Source organism: Etheostoma spectabile, chromosome 2, assembly GCF_008692095.1.
Source record: "Etheostoma spectabile isolate EspeVRDwgs_2016 chromosome 2, UIUC_Espe_1.0, whole genome shotgun sequence".
Classification (NCBI taxonomy): Eukaryota; Metazoa; Chordata; class Actinopteri; order Perciformes; family Percidae; genus Etheostoma; species Etheostoma spectabile.
Window position 1 is genome coordinate 28,491,659 of NC_045734.1, and position 16,181 is coordinate 28,507,839.

The 16,181-nt window shown below is 45.8% G+C and overlaps 1 protein-coding gene and 1 long non-coding RNA gene across 8 annotated transcripts in view; one reads left to right on the top strand and one right to left on the bottom strand.

Annotated features, from left to right (window-relative positions):
- Positions 1-12,176, bottom strand: part of pcdh10a (protocadherin 10a) — a 39,259-nt gene extending 27,083 nt beyond the window's left edge. For 4 of the 7 annotated variants that reach the window (XR_004335390.1, XR_004335387.1, XM_032537969.1 and 1 more), the window contains exons 1-3: positions 9,014-12,176; positions 7,661-7,719; positions 6,602-6,711 (exon numbers count right to left, since the gene is read on the bottom strand). Coding sequence is in view for 4 of the 7 variants with exons in the window: in XM_032537969.1 (XP_032393860.1) it covers positions 6,602-6,711; positions 7,661-7,719; positions 9,014-11,560 (2,716 nt within the window). In the remaining 3 variants the exon portion in view is untranslated. The remainder of the gene's footprint in view (positions 1-6,601; positions 6,712-7,660; positions 7,720-9,013) is intronic. The other 3 variants (XR_004335391.1, XM_032537977.1, XM_032537961.1) reach the window with 1 other exon arrangement.
- On the top strand, positions 865-15,925 carry LOC116703319 (uncharacterized). The gene is made up of 3 exons (XR_004335395.1): positions 865-876; positions 8,744-8,751; positions 15,824-15,925. It is a non-coding gene; the product is annotated as an uncharacterized LOC116703319 (long non-coding RNA).
- The last annotated feature ends 256 nt before the right edge of the window (positions 15,926-16,181 follow it).

Genomic DNA, 16,181 nt, shown 5'->3' on the forward strand with positions numbered 1-16,181 from the left:
TGCCCGTTTCTTCTTCAAACACTCCTCATCCCCCCAGGTGGAGGGTGTCTTCTATCTATACCTCTGTTTTTCATCTTGTCCTCCATTGTTCCGGAGAGAATACAGACACAACATGTCAACATTTGGACAGCAGTTCAGGACGGCGGGGGAGTAGCAGTGCTTCCTCACACAGGTGGGCCAGTGAGGATGTGATGAGTAAACCAGAGACTTCCCTGGGCCAGAACAGAGCGAGAGGGCTCCCACCATATGAAATATTGACAGTCTCTGATAGGCGGCTACCATTTTGTATCAGATCGGTGCATAAACTCCCGTACTTTCCAATGCTGATTACAGCATTTAAAGGCGTATCAGATGCTTTTCCAATACTGGATTGGTATCAGAACATCTCTTAAAAAACTAATCATTCTGGTAAATGGTCACGCAGTGTACATGTCTTAGACTTTTATTGTGAAAGGTTGCAACAGAAGGAGTGGCTATGTGGGTATGTGTTGAATTGTGAAAGTTGAATGATTGCCGTCTTGGTCCTGACTAAGGAGCCTCCGGGTTGTTTAAAAAGTACAGGTGCGACGTGATTGGCGGTGCTAAAGCTCAGCAAATTGAACCTTCTTTTGAAAATAGTTTGGCCTCTTTTAGCAGTGTAATATTTGCTTCCTCTGTGGCAGTAAAAATGACAAAAAACAATATTGAAAAGGGAATGGGGGTAGCAGTAGCTCAGTCCGTAGGGAGTGGGGTTGAGAAATGGAGGGTTGCTGGTTCAAGTCCACATACGGATCAAAAGTATGGTGGTGGACTTGTAGCTGGAGAGGGGCCAGTCAGATACCTCCATGCAGTACATGTATAGGTACTGAGCATTCAAGCATGTGTGTAATAACAACAGTGTAAATTGTAATTTCTCATTGTGGGATTAATAAAGAATACATTATTATTATTGATGTGTGAATTAATCGTTAACTAAAAGCTTTAATTTGAACAGAGTGACATTACTACAGTACTATGTGAGACGAGGCAACAAAAGGGACAATGAGACAAGTACATTATATCTTGGCCTGTAGGACGTTTAGCATCGCAGCCTTGTTGGAGCAGATGTTCACAGATGTTTGTTCTGGGCAGAAAGGATGATATGTGTATTACTCATGGCCAAGTTACTTACAGTTGAACGTGAGGCTTACTGCCTCATGCTCACTGAATATCCAAGGCCCGTTTGACACGATGACAATACGTCTTCTTCCCTTTTTGATGTTATGTTTTCAGCAGATTTGACTTGTAGCCAAGAAGGCTTGAGTCCTTGTTTTTTTTATTATTTCTTTTAATATTCATTTCAGGGTTGGGAACACTCAATTTGCCATTGACTTCCCTCAGAGAGCACAGCCTATTCACACCGAGAACACATTCATCAGGCCACTGGACATGATGTTTCACTATATTGGTAATCGTTGCATTCCGAGTTCTTCTTTTGGTTTTGATTGGTTTGCACACAGAACTCAGTAAGTCAAAGCGAATCCACTCCTCCGTCAACCTTAATTGTGGAAAAAAAGGTCAAGGGAGATTTTTTTTTTTTTTTTACATGCTTAGTTTGAGATGAGAATTTGTCAGGCTGGTCAATTGGTTAATCAACTCGATTGGTCTCTTCCTTTCTCTGCTATGGCTTGTATTGATATTCAGTCAGCTGTTGAAGCAGTGGTGACATCACCAGATACAGACTCAGATACAGTTTCAACGAGGCAATGTTTTCTTCCTGTTTGCTGTAATAGACTTTTTGGTGTCACATTGAAAGGCTTCCCTCTTCTCTGTGTTACTCTCTGATGGTGGGCTTTTGGAGGGTCAATGGACTTTCCTCTGCTTTTTAACCATCTCACCCCCTTTAGAGGTTGTACATTGCACGTGTTCGGGTTTCATTGCTCCTTAACCCTCGTGTTGTCTTCCCGTTGACCATGAACTTGTCCTTCAAGGTCAAAACTGAAAATGAATATTCTTTTGTGCTTTTCCAGTGTTTGTTTTGCTTTTTCTGATTTATTTGTCACTTTTTCCAGCTTTTGGTGCTTTTTTTTAAAACCTGAGCTGGTTTAATGATAGATTTCACACTTATTCTTGTAATTCATGGTCAACAAACCTCATTTATATCAAATTTTACATACATTTTTTGTTAAAAAGGCAGAAATTATGAATTATTTTGACTACTAGTTAAGATCAGAGGATGTTGAGTGGATCACAGATGGGTAGATGTCAAAGTTTAGTCCGGATACTGTTTTGAAACCATTCAAATTATTATTCAAATGCTATAAGATTAAATGAAACACTCAAAACATTCCATGAAGGTAATCATTAATGTCACCTGAAGAACATATGGAGTCATCCATGTTATTTTTTGACAATTTGGTTGAAAGAAATCCAAATTTCCGATATGAAACACTTTGAAACGGGTCAGTTTGACCCGAGGACAACACAAGGGTTAATGAAATATGGCGTCATTCTTTGAGTTCATTCCTGAACATTTGCTGCTTCCAGCCACTCAAATGCAAGGATTCGCGGCTCTTCTGTCTCTTATATGCTGTAGCGAACTGGATATATTTGGTTTGGCACCGTTGGTGGGACAACACAAGCAATTTTGACACATTACTTTCAACTCTGGGAAGCATTTCATTTCTAGGAACTATTTTCGGATACAACACGCGGGAACGATCGGTGGAGAAAATATTCTGCAGACGAGTACATGATAAAACAAGCGCTAAGGTGCAGCCTGAGTCTGACAAAACTCTTTTCACAACAGAACTGAAGATCTTTTCTTGACTGAAAGGTGAGGTCTAATAACTGACCTCTGTATCACTATGTATGCCTTCAGCCCTTTTTCAGCTACTTCTTCTTCTACATGAGCAAGGTCTCTGTATTTTTTTTCCATTATGTGAGCTTTTGAAATAGACCTTAGACATGACCGGTGGGTCTCATGGATCACACCCAACGGGGATCACAGCCTCTGGTTTTTCAGTATCTCCAGCCTGAGAGGAGGGTGTTTTCAAAACCCTGTGTGCTAAATTCCTCTGACAGCTCAGTGACATGGGAAACAATTGCAACAAGGTGCCGCCACTAATTCATAATCAGCCATCTAATACACCGTTGCCACAGTGATTTAATTGTCCCATTTGTCACGGCTGTTGTTCTCACCAAAACAAACGTCACGATAACGATCATTTCCAGTCTCCCGCCCGTCACGCCGCCTTCCACAGCTGATCGAACGTTTCTGAGAAGCCAAATTTTTTCACTGATGAATATTTAATCCTCTTTTAATGTGTCACCTTTTTTTCTTTTTTTCCCCCCCGCTTGCTCACTCTTGCCGCCATCTCCTATTAGGATAATGAAAGAAATAATGAAGAGAACAGTGTCTTATTTGGATCAAAGAACCTAAAAAAAAGAAGAAAAACTAAAAAAAAAGGTGTGTGAGGAGTTGTGGTGGTTAATCAATAGTGTTTTGGCTTCGGACACGGTGGTACCTCACTCCAGACACGCTGCTCTCAGAAAAAAAACAAAAAAACATCTGTCACTTTTTTAAAGGTATCCGGGTGGTGCCCCGGGCTCTCAGGTCGTGTCTCTTTGATTTAAAACCCCGTCAGGAGACTTATTTTCTAAAGTGTCGGCCGAGCGGCCGAGCGGAAAGCTAGGGCGGGAGTAGTGGATGATATGCCAAGTGGAAATGGTTTCCCCTTGATTTTGAAGTATTCCCGGCGCACCAAAAGGGAGAGTGCGTGCCGCGCGGTCCCGTGAGGAAACCTTGCCTTTGACCCTCCTTTGATAATTGCTATGCAAAGGTTCTGGAAATGAATTACTGATCAGCCGAGTGTTGCGGAGAGCCAAGGTGTGGGGGAGACAGAATGAGGGATGAGACTGGAAGAGAACGTGTGTGTGTGTGTGTGTGCGTGTGTGCGCGCGCATACAAACGGATTTGCTTATGCACACAAACGCTGCAGAAATGCATAACAAACACATGGGCTGTGCATGGTTTAGTATATATAATGAATAAATTTAAATATAAGGATAAAACTCATATAGGCACACAATAACAGCATGCGACCTATGTGAGATGGTCAATAATATTCACATCATATTACAAAAGAAGTCCCATGTATGCAATACATAGAGAGAAATGAGCAACAGGTATGTCTATATAGAGGCAACATCCACCTGGCAGAGTGCCAAGCACTACCTACCACTCTCTCTTCATTTAAAATGGAATCTTATTTAAGCTTTCCAGGGCGCCGCCTCGAAAGGAAAACTCCTTTTCAATTCAGACTTCATCACCTAGCCTTGTTTTCTCCTACACAAAGCACACAAAAGCAGATTACGCACAGGTATCGTGCATCCACCTACATATTAAATCAGACAATGGTATACCTCTACACACACACACACACACAAGCCCAGTCCATCTGGTTTTGTTGTTTACAGAAGTCTGTGAAGGGACACTCAAGTGTCCCTCTTTCCAAATACCGTGTGATATAACCTCCCATGGAGTGGTAAGCTGTTCTCTTCTAAATCCAACATGAGGAACAAATGTTGGTTTCCTCGTAGAGAGTACGGAGGACGGAACCAACTGGGTACACTCCCAGGCCGGTGCCAAGTGAGCAGTCTCGGAGCCAAATTAAACCGAGGAAACGTGCTATTGGTCTAAACTGTAAATGGGACCCTGGCAAAGCTGCAAGAAGGAATTTCAAGGCAGTACTCAGCAGAGGAATGTGTTTTGGAGTACAGTCATGTCAGGGCTGATTACCATGCTGCATATGGGTACTGTAGGTTAAGATGCATTTTGCATATGTATACAACATATGTTTCTTGCTATCTTCTTCTGTGTTTCTATCTCTGGTCTTTTGAGTACAGTATATGTTGTGTTATTGATTATTAAAGCAGTCAAAATGAACGTAATAATACAGAGTTGACGCAAATTCCTTCAATCATATTCATTTATACAACCTTTTTAAGATGATAGTTTTTTGCAATGACATGCAGCAAAGGGCCACAGGTTGGTTAAACTAAAGAGAGGCTTGTAACTCAATGATCATTACAAAGCAGCTCAAGACCACCCCCCCCCCAAAAAAAAAAATCAAGAAACAGAGCTCCTTGAGCAGAAATGGATAAAGAAAAAGGAACGTTTGAATGGCAAGTCTCAAAGCCTTTCCAGATGGCGCTTTCCACAAGACTTAAGTTCTTTGCATATACTGTCCATGTGAATTGTTGAGTTACCACTGGAGTACGTCCAGTCTCAAATAGCATATGGGCAATAAAAACTTCCAGAAAAAACCCTTTTAAAGTGCGTTTAGAAAAGATCCGAAATTAGAGATCGCGAGTTAACTATGGCCAATCATGTGATTAATCGTGATTAAATGCTTGAATAGATTGACAGCCCTAATGAACAGTAATTATCATTGTTAGTCCTGATTAAAAATGAACAAGTGAGCCTGAGGATGTTTCCCAGTTCCCAGTCCAGACTGACTCCCCCCCCCCCCCCCCCCCCCGACCAGCGAGGGCCAGGTGGTGGCCCTGCCACTGCTGCATATTGGCTGTCTATTTGGGCTCAGTTCATTAATAATGTCAACGACTGTGGCGCATGATGAGGACGGTTGGCTATCCTACAACACCTATCTCATCTGCTCTATTTGTATTCCCAGCACTGGTGTGATATTTGGCCGGCTCCGGTCTAGACAGGGGTCTTACACAAGCCGCGTGGAACAATCCCTCAGAAGAAAAGGGCAATTCAATATGAAATGAGATTTTGTATTGCTCCACATTTTACCTGACTCCACTTTGATCAATAAACAGGTACTTATCTAATAGAACTTTAGAGAGAACAAGGCGAGGCTCATGATAAGACCTAAAGCCTTGTCTTAAAACGCTACTGCACTGGAGAATGTAGGAGAGAGAGAGAGAGAGAGACGGGAAATGTTCCCCAAGTCCAACATGTTGTTTGCCTTGACTTATGCCAAAGCTACAAATATTTGGCCAGCAAAAAAAACAAAGAATGCAAAAGCTGCTACTGCCCCCGATCAGCTGAATCTACATCCAACAAAGGCAGTGCAATACTCCGACTGCGAGGCTGATTGAAATGCATCTCATTATATTAATTTAGCCCCCATGCCTTATCCTTTCACTTGAGTGAACCTATTGATTTGTGCCACTGAAGGCCTCGAACTGCCTCGCCGCGAGTCGCAGTCCTTTCAGCACCGCTCAGCGTTGGAAAAGAGAGAAGGAGAGCAGCGAGAGGCAGAGAAAGAAAAGAGAATTACCCAAATATTCCTCCCTTTCACCCGGGTGTGAAATACAATCAGCACCTCTGGGGGCCGGCTCATGCCAGCCAGCCAGCCAGCCAGCAACAACAGCGCCCGGGCCTTCGCACACTCTCTCAAATTAAGGAAATTAAAAGTCACTGGTCCGCACCAACGATTCAGCATTATCCCATTCACTATTGCAAACACACAATATGGAAACAGAGGTTTAAGGCATGTGTGTGTGTGTGTGTGTGTGTGTGTGTGTGTGTGTTGTGTGTGTGGGAGCACTGCAATTACAGTGTAATTATGTGATGTGATGTGATGTTGGGAGGTGGGGGTGGGGGGGGACTCACCGGCTGAATGACCCCGGTTAGTGGCGTCATGGTCACTGTCGCCCTGTTCGCTGTCGCCATGACCACTGTCTTTGGAGCTGACGATGTCGGCCTCTTGGAAAGCCGAACTGTAAAAAAAAAAAGGAGGAGGAGGAGGAGGTGAGAGGGAGATTGCAGACAGCCGTGTCAGAGAAAAGAGAAAAAGAAGTAGAGGAAAAAAATATAAGGGAGGGGTCGGAGAGAGGGAGAAAGGAGGGACAACGTTAAGAAAGAAGATGAAGAGGAGAGGAAGAGGATTAAATGAGGGGGGAGACAGAAAGAAAGAGAGGGAGAATCAGAAATCAACCCCGCATTAATACAGTGACGGTGGCCGTCAGGAGGCTAAATTGGATGTTACACATGGCATGTAATGAAATCCCGCATTAGAGCTGTAATGGGTGCTGCTCTGTCAGTTATGGGACGGGCGCCAAATTGAAGATGAACGTTATGGATACATTGGGAAACCGTGTAGCCTCTCAAAGCCACAATTAACGTTGCGGAATGTCGGAGACTCACACTGATGGATTTAATCTTCAATTTTATAGATGTGTCAATTGCCTCGGTGAATGGTATGTCACTGGGTTTTGCACACTGGTAATAATGTGGTGTGTGTGTGTGTGTGTGTGTGTGTGTGTGTGTGTGTGTGTGTTTAGTCAAGACCACCTAAACCGAGACCAAGTCCTCACCAAGACAAGACCAAGACTTTGAGGGTTTGAGACTAAATCAAGACCAAGACCAGATTTTTGTTAGACAGCCAGAGCATTTTAAATTAGATATAAGTCAAGTTATTGCAAGATTGAACACATAGGCATACATGAGACAGTGCACAGGCAATTTAGCAAAAACCCTGCAGTTGTGGTATTGACCGTTCTTGATCTAAAATCCAGAGTCCTCTTCATCCCAGACCGAGATGAGACCGAGTTAAAATGCGGTCGATTCAGAGACAAGACCGAGACCTTCAAAAAACTGGTCCGATCTTGCTACACTCGTGTGTGTGTGTGTGTGTGTGAGTGAGTGTGTGTGTGCTTTTTTGACTACCTGTTGACACGTCTGGGTCTGTCCACCAGATAGCTGAGTTCTGCTCGTTGGTGTTTTGTCTAGAAAAGCCCACAGAGAAACACATGTATTAGACACATTCAAAATACCACAAGGAGCAATACTGGACATTAGAAGTGAACACCTATTCATACATTGGTTTGTTGACATGGAAATGTGATAGAAGAAGCTAAGGGCAGTGGAAGGTGGGGTAACCGACAGTGCGCGCATCCACTTGGTGGGCGAGTGAGTGAGTGAACGAGTGAGTGAGTGAGGGAGCGAGTGAGTGAGTGAGTGGGAGAGGAGAGACAGGAGCAGGGGAGAGTGGGTTTGGGAGGCGATTGAATGCGTAAATGATTGAGCCGCCCGATGCTGAAACTGAACCACCTTTGTTCACGGTGCTGCCGTGCCGGGCCGTGCGCGGAATACTTAACGCACAGCAAAGGCAAGGCTGTGACTAGCTGTCTGGCTCCACTCCAGCCACACCGCAATCCACAAAAAGCCCCAAACGCAGAATGCACAGGCTGAACCCAAAACAGGGCCGTGGAGCCACTCGTCATATTTGCTACCCAAACTTTCTAACCCAATAAGGATATATAAATCAACTCTAAAAAAGACATGTGCCCAAGGAGGGTCAGTTAGTGAAAGTTGCATGTGACCAAACTATCTTCTTCAAAACAGAGATGCTCTCTTAGTGGGATTTTTCTTCAAAATGTCTGATATAATTGTGGATTTCTTATGTTTCCCCCTCACTGCAATTATAAAAGAAAATGATTTGATACTATGCAGGTAACCCAAACTTAACCAGTCTGATTTAGCTTAACAAAAAATTGCACATCCATATATGCACGTGAATATCTTAATATATGGGTCAAGCAAACCTGCTTGGTGAATGTGTGATAGCACCAAACATTTAAAAAATAAACTCTTTCAAATGTGTGGTATGACTGAACAAATGATCAGCAGTTATGCCCAAAGTCTAAATCGCTGTCACACTCTGTCTGTTGCGCGCAATCTAAAGGTTGATCAGCAGCCTGTGATCTGATAGCAATCCACTGCGAAGAAAAAACTAAAAGGCCACATGAGATTCACCAGTTGACATGTCCAATCGCCATGCGCGCCTGACAATGAATAAAGGCCACTGAGCAGAACCAGCCAAGCCAATAAAGCAGCTACCGCTTCCATCTGAGCGCATGACATGTTTTGACATGAGGCAGACACAGCTGTTGATGTCTGGGGGATCTTTTCAAAATGAGGCGAAACTTAGTTTTTGTTTTAAATCACGCTTTTGTGGACTTGGTGACACAACTGAAGTTGAGCCCCAGGGCGACAACAGCTCACCCAGGCTTCTCTTACCTCGTTAGAAAGGATACTGCCGTTGGATATGATGTCCGGCTGTTGGTCACTGTAACCCGTGACTATGGCGCCGCAGGGGTTGGCGTGATCCGTGTCCGTGCTCCGGGAGGGGCTGCACGGCTTCAGGAACATCAGATCCGTCTTGGCGGACTCCGGCGTCAGACACACCTGGTAGCAGTAGGAGTTCTGGTTCTGGTGGTGGTGGGAGCCGAAGCCCCCTCCCACGCCGCCCACCCCGGACTCCTCCACGGGCACCTGGCCCACGGCCCCGACCCCTGACGTCACGTTGGTGCTCTGGACCAACATGATGTCGGACTTGCTCAGCTTCTTCTGCTTGCGCCCGCGGGCCTGCCGGCTGCAGCACGCGCTACAACACAGGCAGCAGTTACCGGCCATGAGGCACGTGTACAGGTTGAGCTTCTTGTCCTTCTGGCAGCGCACGGCCAGCACGATCATAGCCAGCAGGAAGACGAAGGACACGGAGCCCAGAGCGATGATGAGGATCAGAGTCAGGTCCAGGGAGGTCTCCTTGGCCTTGGAGGCCGAGCCCCGGTCCCCGCTGCGGCCTTCCACTACGCTGTCAACCAACACCACGCTCACGCTTGCGGAGGAGGAGAGTGGGGGCTGCCCGTGGTCCCTCACCTCGATCAGCAGGTCGTAGTACCCCTGTGGGTCCCGCTTAGGAGAGATCCTGCGGGATGTCCTCAGCTCCCCCGTGCGCCAATCCATGCGGAACATCCCCATCTCGTTCCCCCGCAGGATGCTGTACGACAGCCGTGCGTTCTCGCCGTCGTCCGCATCCATGGCTACAATGCGCGTCACCAGGTACCCGGGCTCTGCAGAGCGCGGCAGGTGCTCTTTGGCTGTGCCGTTTTTACCGATTGGGGCTATCACAGCGGGGGCGTTGTCGTTTTGGTCCACTATGATGACATTCACGGTGGCGTTGGAGAAGAGCTCGGCGGCGCCAGAGTCTTTAGCCTGGACCATGAAGCTGAACTCCTTCAGCTGCTCGTAATCAAAAGAGCGCAGCGCGTAAAGGTAACCTGTGTCCTGGTTTATGGACACATAGGTGTCCACAGACATGCCCTGTATGTCGCACTCCAATATGGAGTAGGTAATAAGAGCGTTGTGTCCCATGTCAGGGTCCAGAGCGCTTACAGCGTGAATGAACGCACCGGGCACGTTATTCTCAGTCACATACACATCATAAACAGCCTGCGTAAAGCGCGGAGCGTTGTCGTTCTCGTCGGACACGTGCACTTTGATGGACTTGCTGGTGGCCAGCGACGGCTGGCCCTTGTCTTTGGCCACCACGGTGACGGTGTAGGAGTCCGTGCTCTCTCTGTCCAGCGGACCGTCAGTCACGATGGTGTAGTAGTTTTTAAACGAGGACTTCAGCTTGAATGGAACGTCTCCTAATATCTCGCAGCTCATGTGTCCATTATCGCCAGCGTCCCTGTCCGAGACGCTGAAAAGTGCGATCACGGTGCCCGGGGCGTCCTGCTCGCTCACGGATTCGGTCACAGTGCTGAAACCGATCTCCGGCGTGTTGTCGTTCACGTCTGTGAGTTTGACCAGCACTTTGCAGTGCGCGGGAACCGCGTTAGCCCCCAGATCTTTAGCCTGGACGTAAATCTGATGCGTGTTGCTCTCCTCATAGTCCACCTCCCCCGCCACCTCTATCCTACCTGTCCGGGCATCGATGTTGAATAAGTCCTTTATCCGTGGGGCGTTGTGACTGCTGAACGAATAAACTATTTCCCCGTTTTGTCCCTCGTCAACATCCGTGGCGTTGAGCTGAATTACCAGAGTGCCCACGGGAGAGTTTTCCCGCAGGTTGACAGAGTACACGGACTGGTCAAAGGTGGGCGCGTTGTCGTTCGAGTCCAGGACTTTAACGACCAGGAGAGCCGTCCCGGTGCGCTGCGGGATGCCCCCGTCCACAGCCGTCAACACGTAGCGGTGCACCGCCTGCTGCTCCCTGTCCAGCGGCTTCTCCAGCACCAGCTCCGCGAACTTGTTCCCGTCGCTCTGCGTCTGCACGTCAAGGTAGAAGTAGTTATTGTTCGTTATGGCGTATGTGCTGAGCGCGTTTGTGCCCACGTCCGGGTCGAAGGCGTTCTCCACCGGGAAACGGGTCCCGGGAATGGCGCTCTCCGATATCTCCACGGAAATGTCGGTCTCGGGAAAGCTGGGAGGATTGTCGTTGATATCCATCACTTCTATTTCCACGCGAAAGAGCTCCAGCGGGTTCTCCAAAAACACCTCCAGGTGCAGTAGGCACGGGGTGCTCTGCTTGCATATTTCTTCCCGGTCGATTTTCTCCTTCACCACGAGCGCGCCGTTCTCTAAGTTCACCTCCAGATACGGTGTCCGTGAACTCGGCACCGTCTGGAAGCGGCGAGCGGAAAGTTTCGTAATGTCCAGCCCCAAATCCTCTGCGATATTCCCAACCACGGAGCCAGGTTCCTGCTCCTCTGGCACGGAGTAGTGGAGCTGAGAGACAGCTCCATCCAGGATGGAGAACAGGAAAATTAACCAAATCATCTCCTCTCCCTCTCACAAAAAGTGCACTTCAAGACGGGGGCTGCGGAGGGGAGGGGAAGAAAAAAATAAGTATTATTCCCTTTCCTTACAAGAAATGAGCATTTCCCATTTCCTCTGTCCGTAAAAAGGCAGTGAAATAAACAGCAACAAGGCTGCCCGATTGTGAAATTCCTCTCCTCTGCCTCGGGTCAGTGGAACATTGTGTCGTTTCAGCTGTGAGAAGCACAGCCATTTGATCCGAGCTTCTCTGTTTTTTAATCAATTCTGCACCGGTCTGTCAGTTTTGGCGTCGGCGCAAAACATTGCAGGCTGGAGCCAGGACGCATAGCCAACACTCCCTGTGCACAGAACAGACAGTCCCTTTCTTCACACAAAGTCACAAAACACCAGGGAATTCCACACGAGTAGGAACAAAAATAAGAAAACAAAAAAAGTCCCTTTTTACGCACGGGCGGAATCTACAACAAATGCAACTTCTACAAAATCATAAAAGCAGGACTGGCGAATAGCAGGACTTTCTCCCTCTGTGAGAGGATGTAATCACTGCGCCTAAGCGCTCAAAGCGGATGATGCTCTCAGCTCGGCTTCTGTTAGGCGAGTGAGAGCGGCGGGGTTGGTTTTTGCGCACAGCTCCTTTCCCACCAGCCAATGATATTCTCAAACAGCGGGTGAAATGGCACCTGATTGGGGCTCCGCGACGCCAGCCAGAGCGCACATCGGGCCCTCATATCAAAACCAGCTAAGTGCCGCTGCGATGCTCTCTCTTCTCTTCTCCTCTTCTCCCCTCTCTCCTCCAGGCCCAGCCTCACTTGTAGCAGGGAAATTGAACGTTTTACACATCCAGTGAATTAAGAAAGTCGAATAATAGTGGATGACAGTTGGCATCGGCTGGGCTCTGTGCAGATAAGATTGCAGCTGCCACGGGAGTGCTGGCTATTTTGACAAGTTTTAATTGTGAAAAAAACTGCCTTTTATTCATTATAATCATGTAATCATCATATAATCATATAATTATTATTTTTTGGACTTTTCTTTCCCCAAAATTGTGTGACAAATGGCTCTCACTCAGCTAAATAAAGAATCTTGGCCCTTCATAAGGTTGCCATTTTAACAGTTTGGTATTAAATCTCCACTCTGATATCAAAGCATGAGTCAGAATGTTGCAAGGATGCCCACAGCCAAAGACCCCCGTGCAAAGAGCCTGCGCAAGTACAGATAGCTAGTGACGCAATAGCCCCACCGTGCCATGGCCATCCCCTCTCTTTCTCTCTCTCTCTCTCTCTCTCTCTCTCTCTCTCTCTCTCTCTGGACACATAGGCACAATAGGGGAAAGCATTTAAAATCAAGTAATATCTCCCGTGTTTGTTTGGGAGTGAGCATCAGTATGATCCAAGCTTCCATCAGAGCAGGATCACACATGACTTACTTTAATTCGGGGTACTGAGGCGTCCTCCTTCCAGTCCTACCGTGTTGCTAATAGCCTGGAGTCTATTAGTTCCCCTATCTTCCCATTCTCATCATTAACCCCCCTCGCATGCTGGCCTTAACTGTAGTGCAGTTGCATCATGCGCTAATTTAATTCATAAAGCATAAATTAAATATGCAAATGGACCTAGTTGTAAGGGGAGACACAGATAGTTGGGGGTCCAACTCCTCGCACTTCCATTTGGGAGGATGACGACAAAAAGATGAAAAAGAGTGTAATTGGAGCTAATTAGCACGTGCATCTAATTCCAGATGTAATAGACTGAGCGCAACAGTGTGCGGCCGTAATGCAAAGCGACGTGGCCATTGTGCAGTGGATTAAACGGCGAGCTGCTCGCGATTCTGCGTCTCGTCACACAAGTCAGGAGAAACAAAAGAGGAGACGTTAGTTGCATTTGCAGCCATGTCTGAGCCGGAGCTGTGTGACTGAATCGAGCTGACACTGAAGTCGGATCTCAGAGCAGAGCGCACAGCACCCCCCCCCCCCTTTCTCTCTCCCTCTCTCTCTTTCTTCCTGTCAGGGTGTTACAGAGACCAACGTCGCCCCCTCGCGTCAGCCCGCTTTCTCATTTTTCCCCCCCTCTTATGAGAACTAGAGGGACCACTGGTTATACTGGTACTCAGACTGGCTGCCACTCACCAGGGCACGAGCTTATTCCCTAGGTAGAAATAACTTAAAAACAAAACATATGTAATAGATGAACTATATTTTGGTATTTGATTTGCTACTTTTTGTCCATCTATGCACTAAGTAGCTTCTGAATACATCTTCCACCACTGTCCTAAGACAAGCATGACTTGTTCAAAGTGAAACAATCCTATTTTAACAGCAGAACTAAAATGCATTTATAGGATTTTCATAATTGTTAAAATATCGCTTTTAGTAAGGTTACGTAAGTTGTAGGTCCATATGTTTCTTGTTTTAGATATGTGTTCATATATTCTGTTCATACTTTTTATTTTATATATATTTATTGTTTTATTTCTGTGATGACAGTGTTTTTCTACAATAATGGGAGAAATATTAAGATTGTTTGGATCCTGTAAAAATAACAATACCACGATGCAAAAATATTTCACTAAAACTACAAGTCCTAAAAGATAAATGTTCTTAAAGTATGGGAAGTTAAAGTATAGAAAAATGGCCCTCGTATGTGTCATATTAATATCACGGTATTATACTGGCAAATTAATGTGCAATTTCTATTTTCCTGTTGTAGTTGGTTGAGATCGAGCTAACTGTAACTTCTTTATATATAATATATATATATATATATATAGTTTAACAAGGTGCTGGTCATGTCTTTTGTATAGAACATGTGCAATTGGACTCTCTTTATCTTTCAGAAAATGTAATATCCTATAGTGTAAAGTGCAATATATTAATACAGTAGGGTAGAGTTTTAAAGTTGTGTTGCTGATGACAACAAAAGTAAGTGGTTGTTTAGATTTAATGTGAATAAGTTGGCAACCTTTGTCTCTAAAGCACGTGAAAAACAACAAGATCTAAGTCTAATTTGTCTGTTCCCTCGTTATAAATAATGGTATCTTGTAAGCCTGTTTGACGTGTTGTAATTGGGAAAGACTTCATGTAATCATCACGTAATCATATCTTTTTTTTTAACGTTTAGTTCCCCCAATGTTGTGAGAAATGGCTCTCACATAGCTAGATAAAGAACCACAACCCTTTATAAGGTTGCCCTTGACACACTCATTTTAACAGTTTGGTATTAAATCTCCACTCTGATATCAAAGCATGAGTCAGAATGTTGCAAGGATGCCCACAGCCAAAGACCCCCGTGCAAAGAGCCTGCGCAAGTACAGATAGCTAGTGACGCAATAGCCCCACCGTGCCATGGCCATCCCCTCTCTCTCTCTCTCTCTATCTCACTTGCTGTTTTCTCTTTTTGCTGGCAGGTTTCTCTATAGAGCTCCCCCTACAGGTTTCTCTATAGATCTCCCCTACAGGTTTCTCTATAGGGCCCCCACTACAGATTTATCTATAGACCTCCCCCTACAGGTTTCTCTAAAGGCCCCAACTGCAGGTTTCTCTATAGAGCTTCCCATACAGGTTTCTCTATAGGGCCCCCACTACAGATTTATCTATAGAGCTCCCCCTACAGGTTTCTCTAAAGGCCCCGACTGCAGGTTTCTCTCTGGAGCTCCCCTTACAGGTTTCTCTAAAGGGCCCCCACTACAGGTTTCTCTATAGAACTCCCCCTACAGGTTTCTCTAAAGGGCCCCCACTACAGGCTTCTCTATAGGGCCCCCCTACAGGTTTCTCTGTAGAGCTCCCTTACAAGCTCCTCTAAAGAGCTCCCCCTAAAAGTTTCTCTAAAGAGCTCCCCCTAAAAGTTTCTCTAAAGAGCTCCCCCTACAGGTTTCTCTATAGGGCCCCCCCTACAGGTTTCTCTATAGAGCTCCCCCTACAGGTTTCTCTAAAGAGCTCCCCCTACAGGCTTATCTAAAGAGCTCCCCCTACAGGTTTCTCTATAGAGCTCCCCCTACAGGTTTCTCTAAAGAGCTCCCCCTACAGGCTTATCTAAAGAGCTCCCCCTACAGGTTTCTCTATAGGGCCCCCCCTACAGGTTTCTCTAAAGTATTAACAACACCGTTGGTATCCACATGATACAAGCCTTCTGTGATCATGCACCCGTCCCCACCCTTCCTCCACACAGTTGCACTATGCAAAGAGGACGTGTAAGTTTAAAAAAACATGATGGACTCTTCAGAAGTGGTCATTATCTTCAACCAAACTTCTGCGCGGCAAATTCACAGGACTCCACAATCTTCTGAACATAGTCACACTGAGAAATACAGAGAGAGTTGTGTGGAGCTCAGAGTCTTAATTAACTTTCTATCAACTCAATTTGGCAATGGCTTGAACGTAACAGACGTTCATTAATATCAAAAAGTTACTCACTAAAGCAGAGGTCTTCAATGTTTTATAGGCCAAGGACCCCTAAAGTAAAAGAGAGGCTGAGCAGGGACCCCCTACTACAGATACTGTATGAAATGAAGTTGCACATTGAAGTGGAGCTACAATAACGTGTAGGGCGGCCTAAAAACTATTCATACTTTTTTTTGTGCATGGAATACAAAGCTATTAAAATGGCCTAATAAATACTGGCATGAT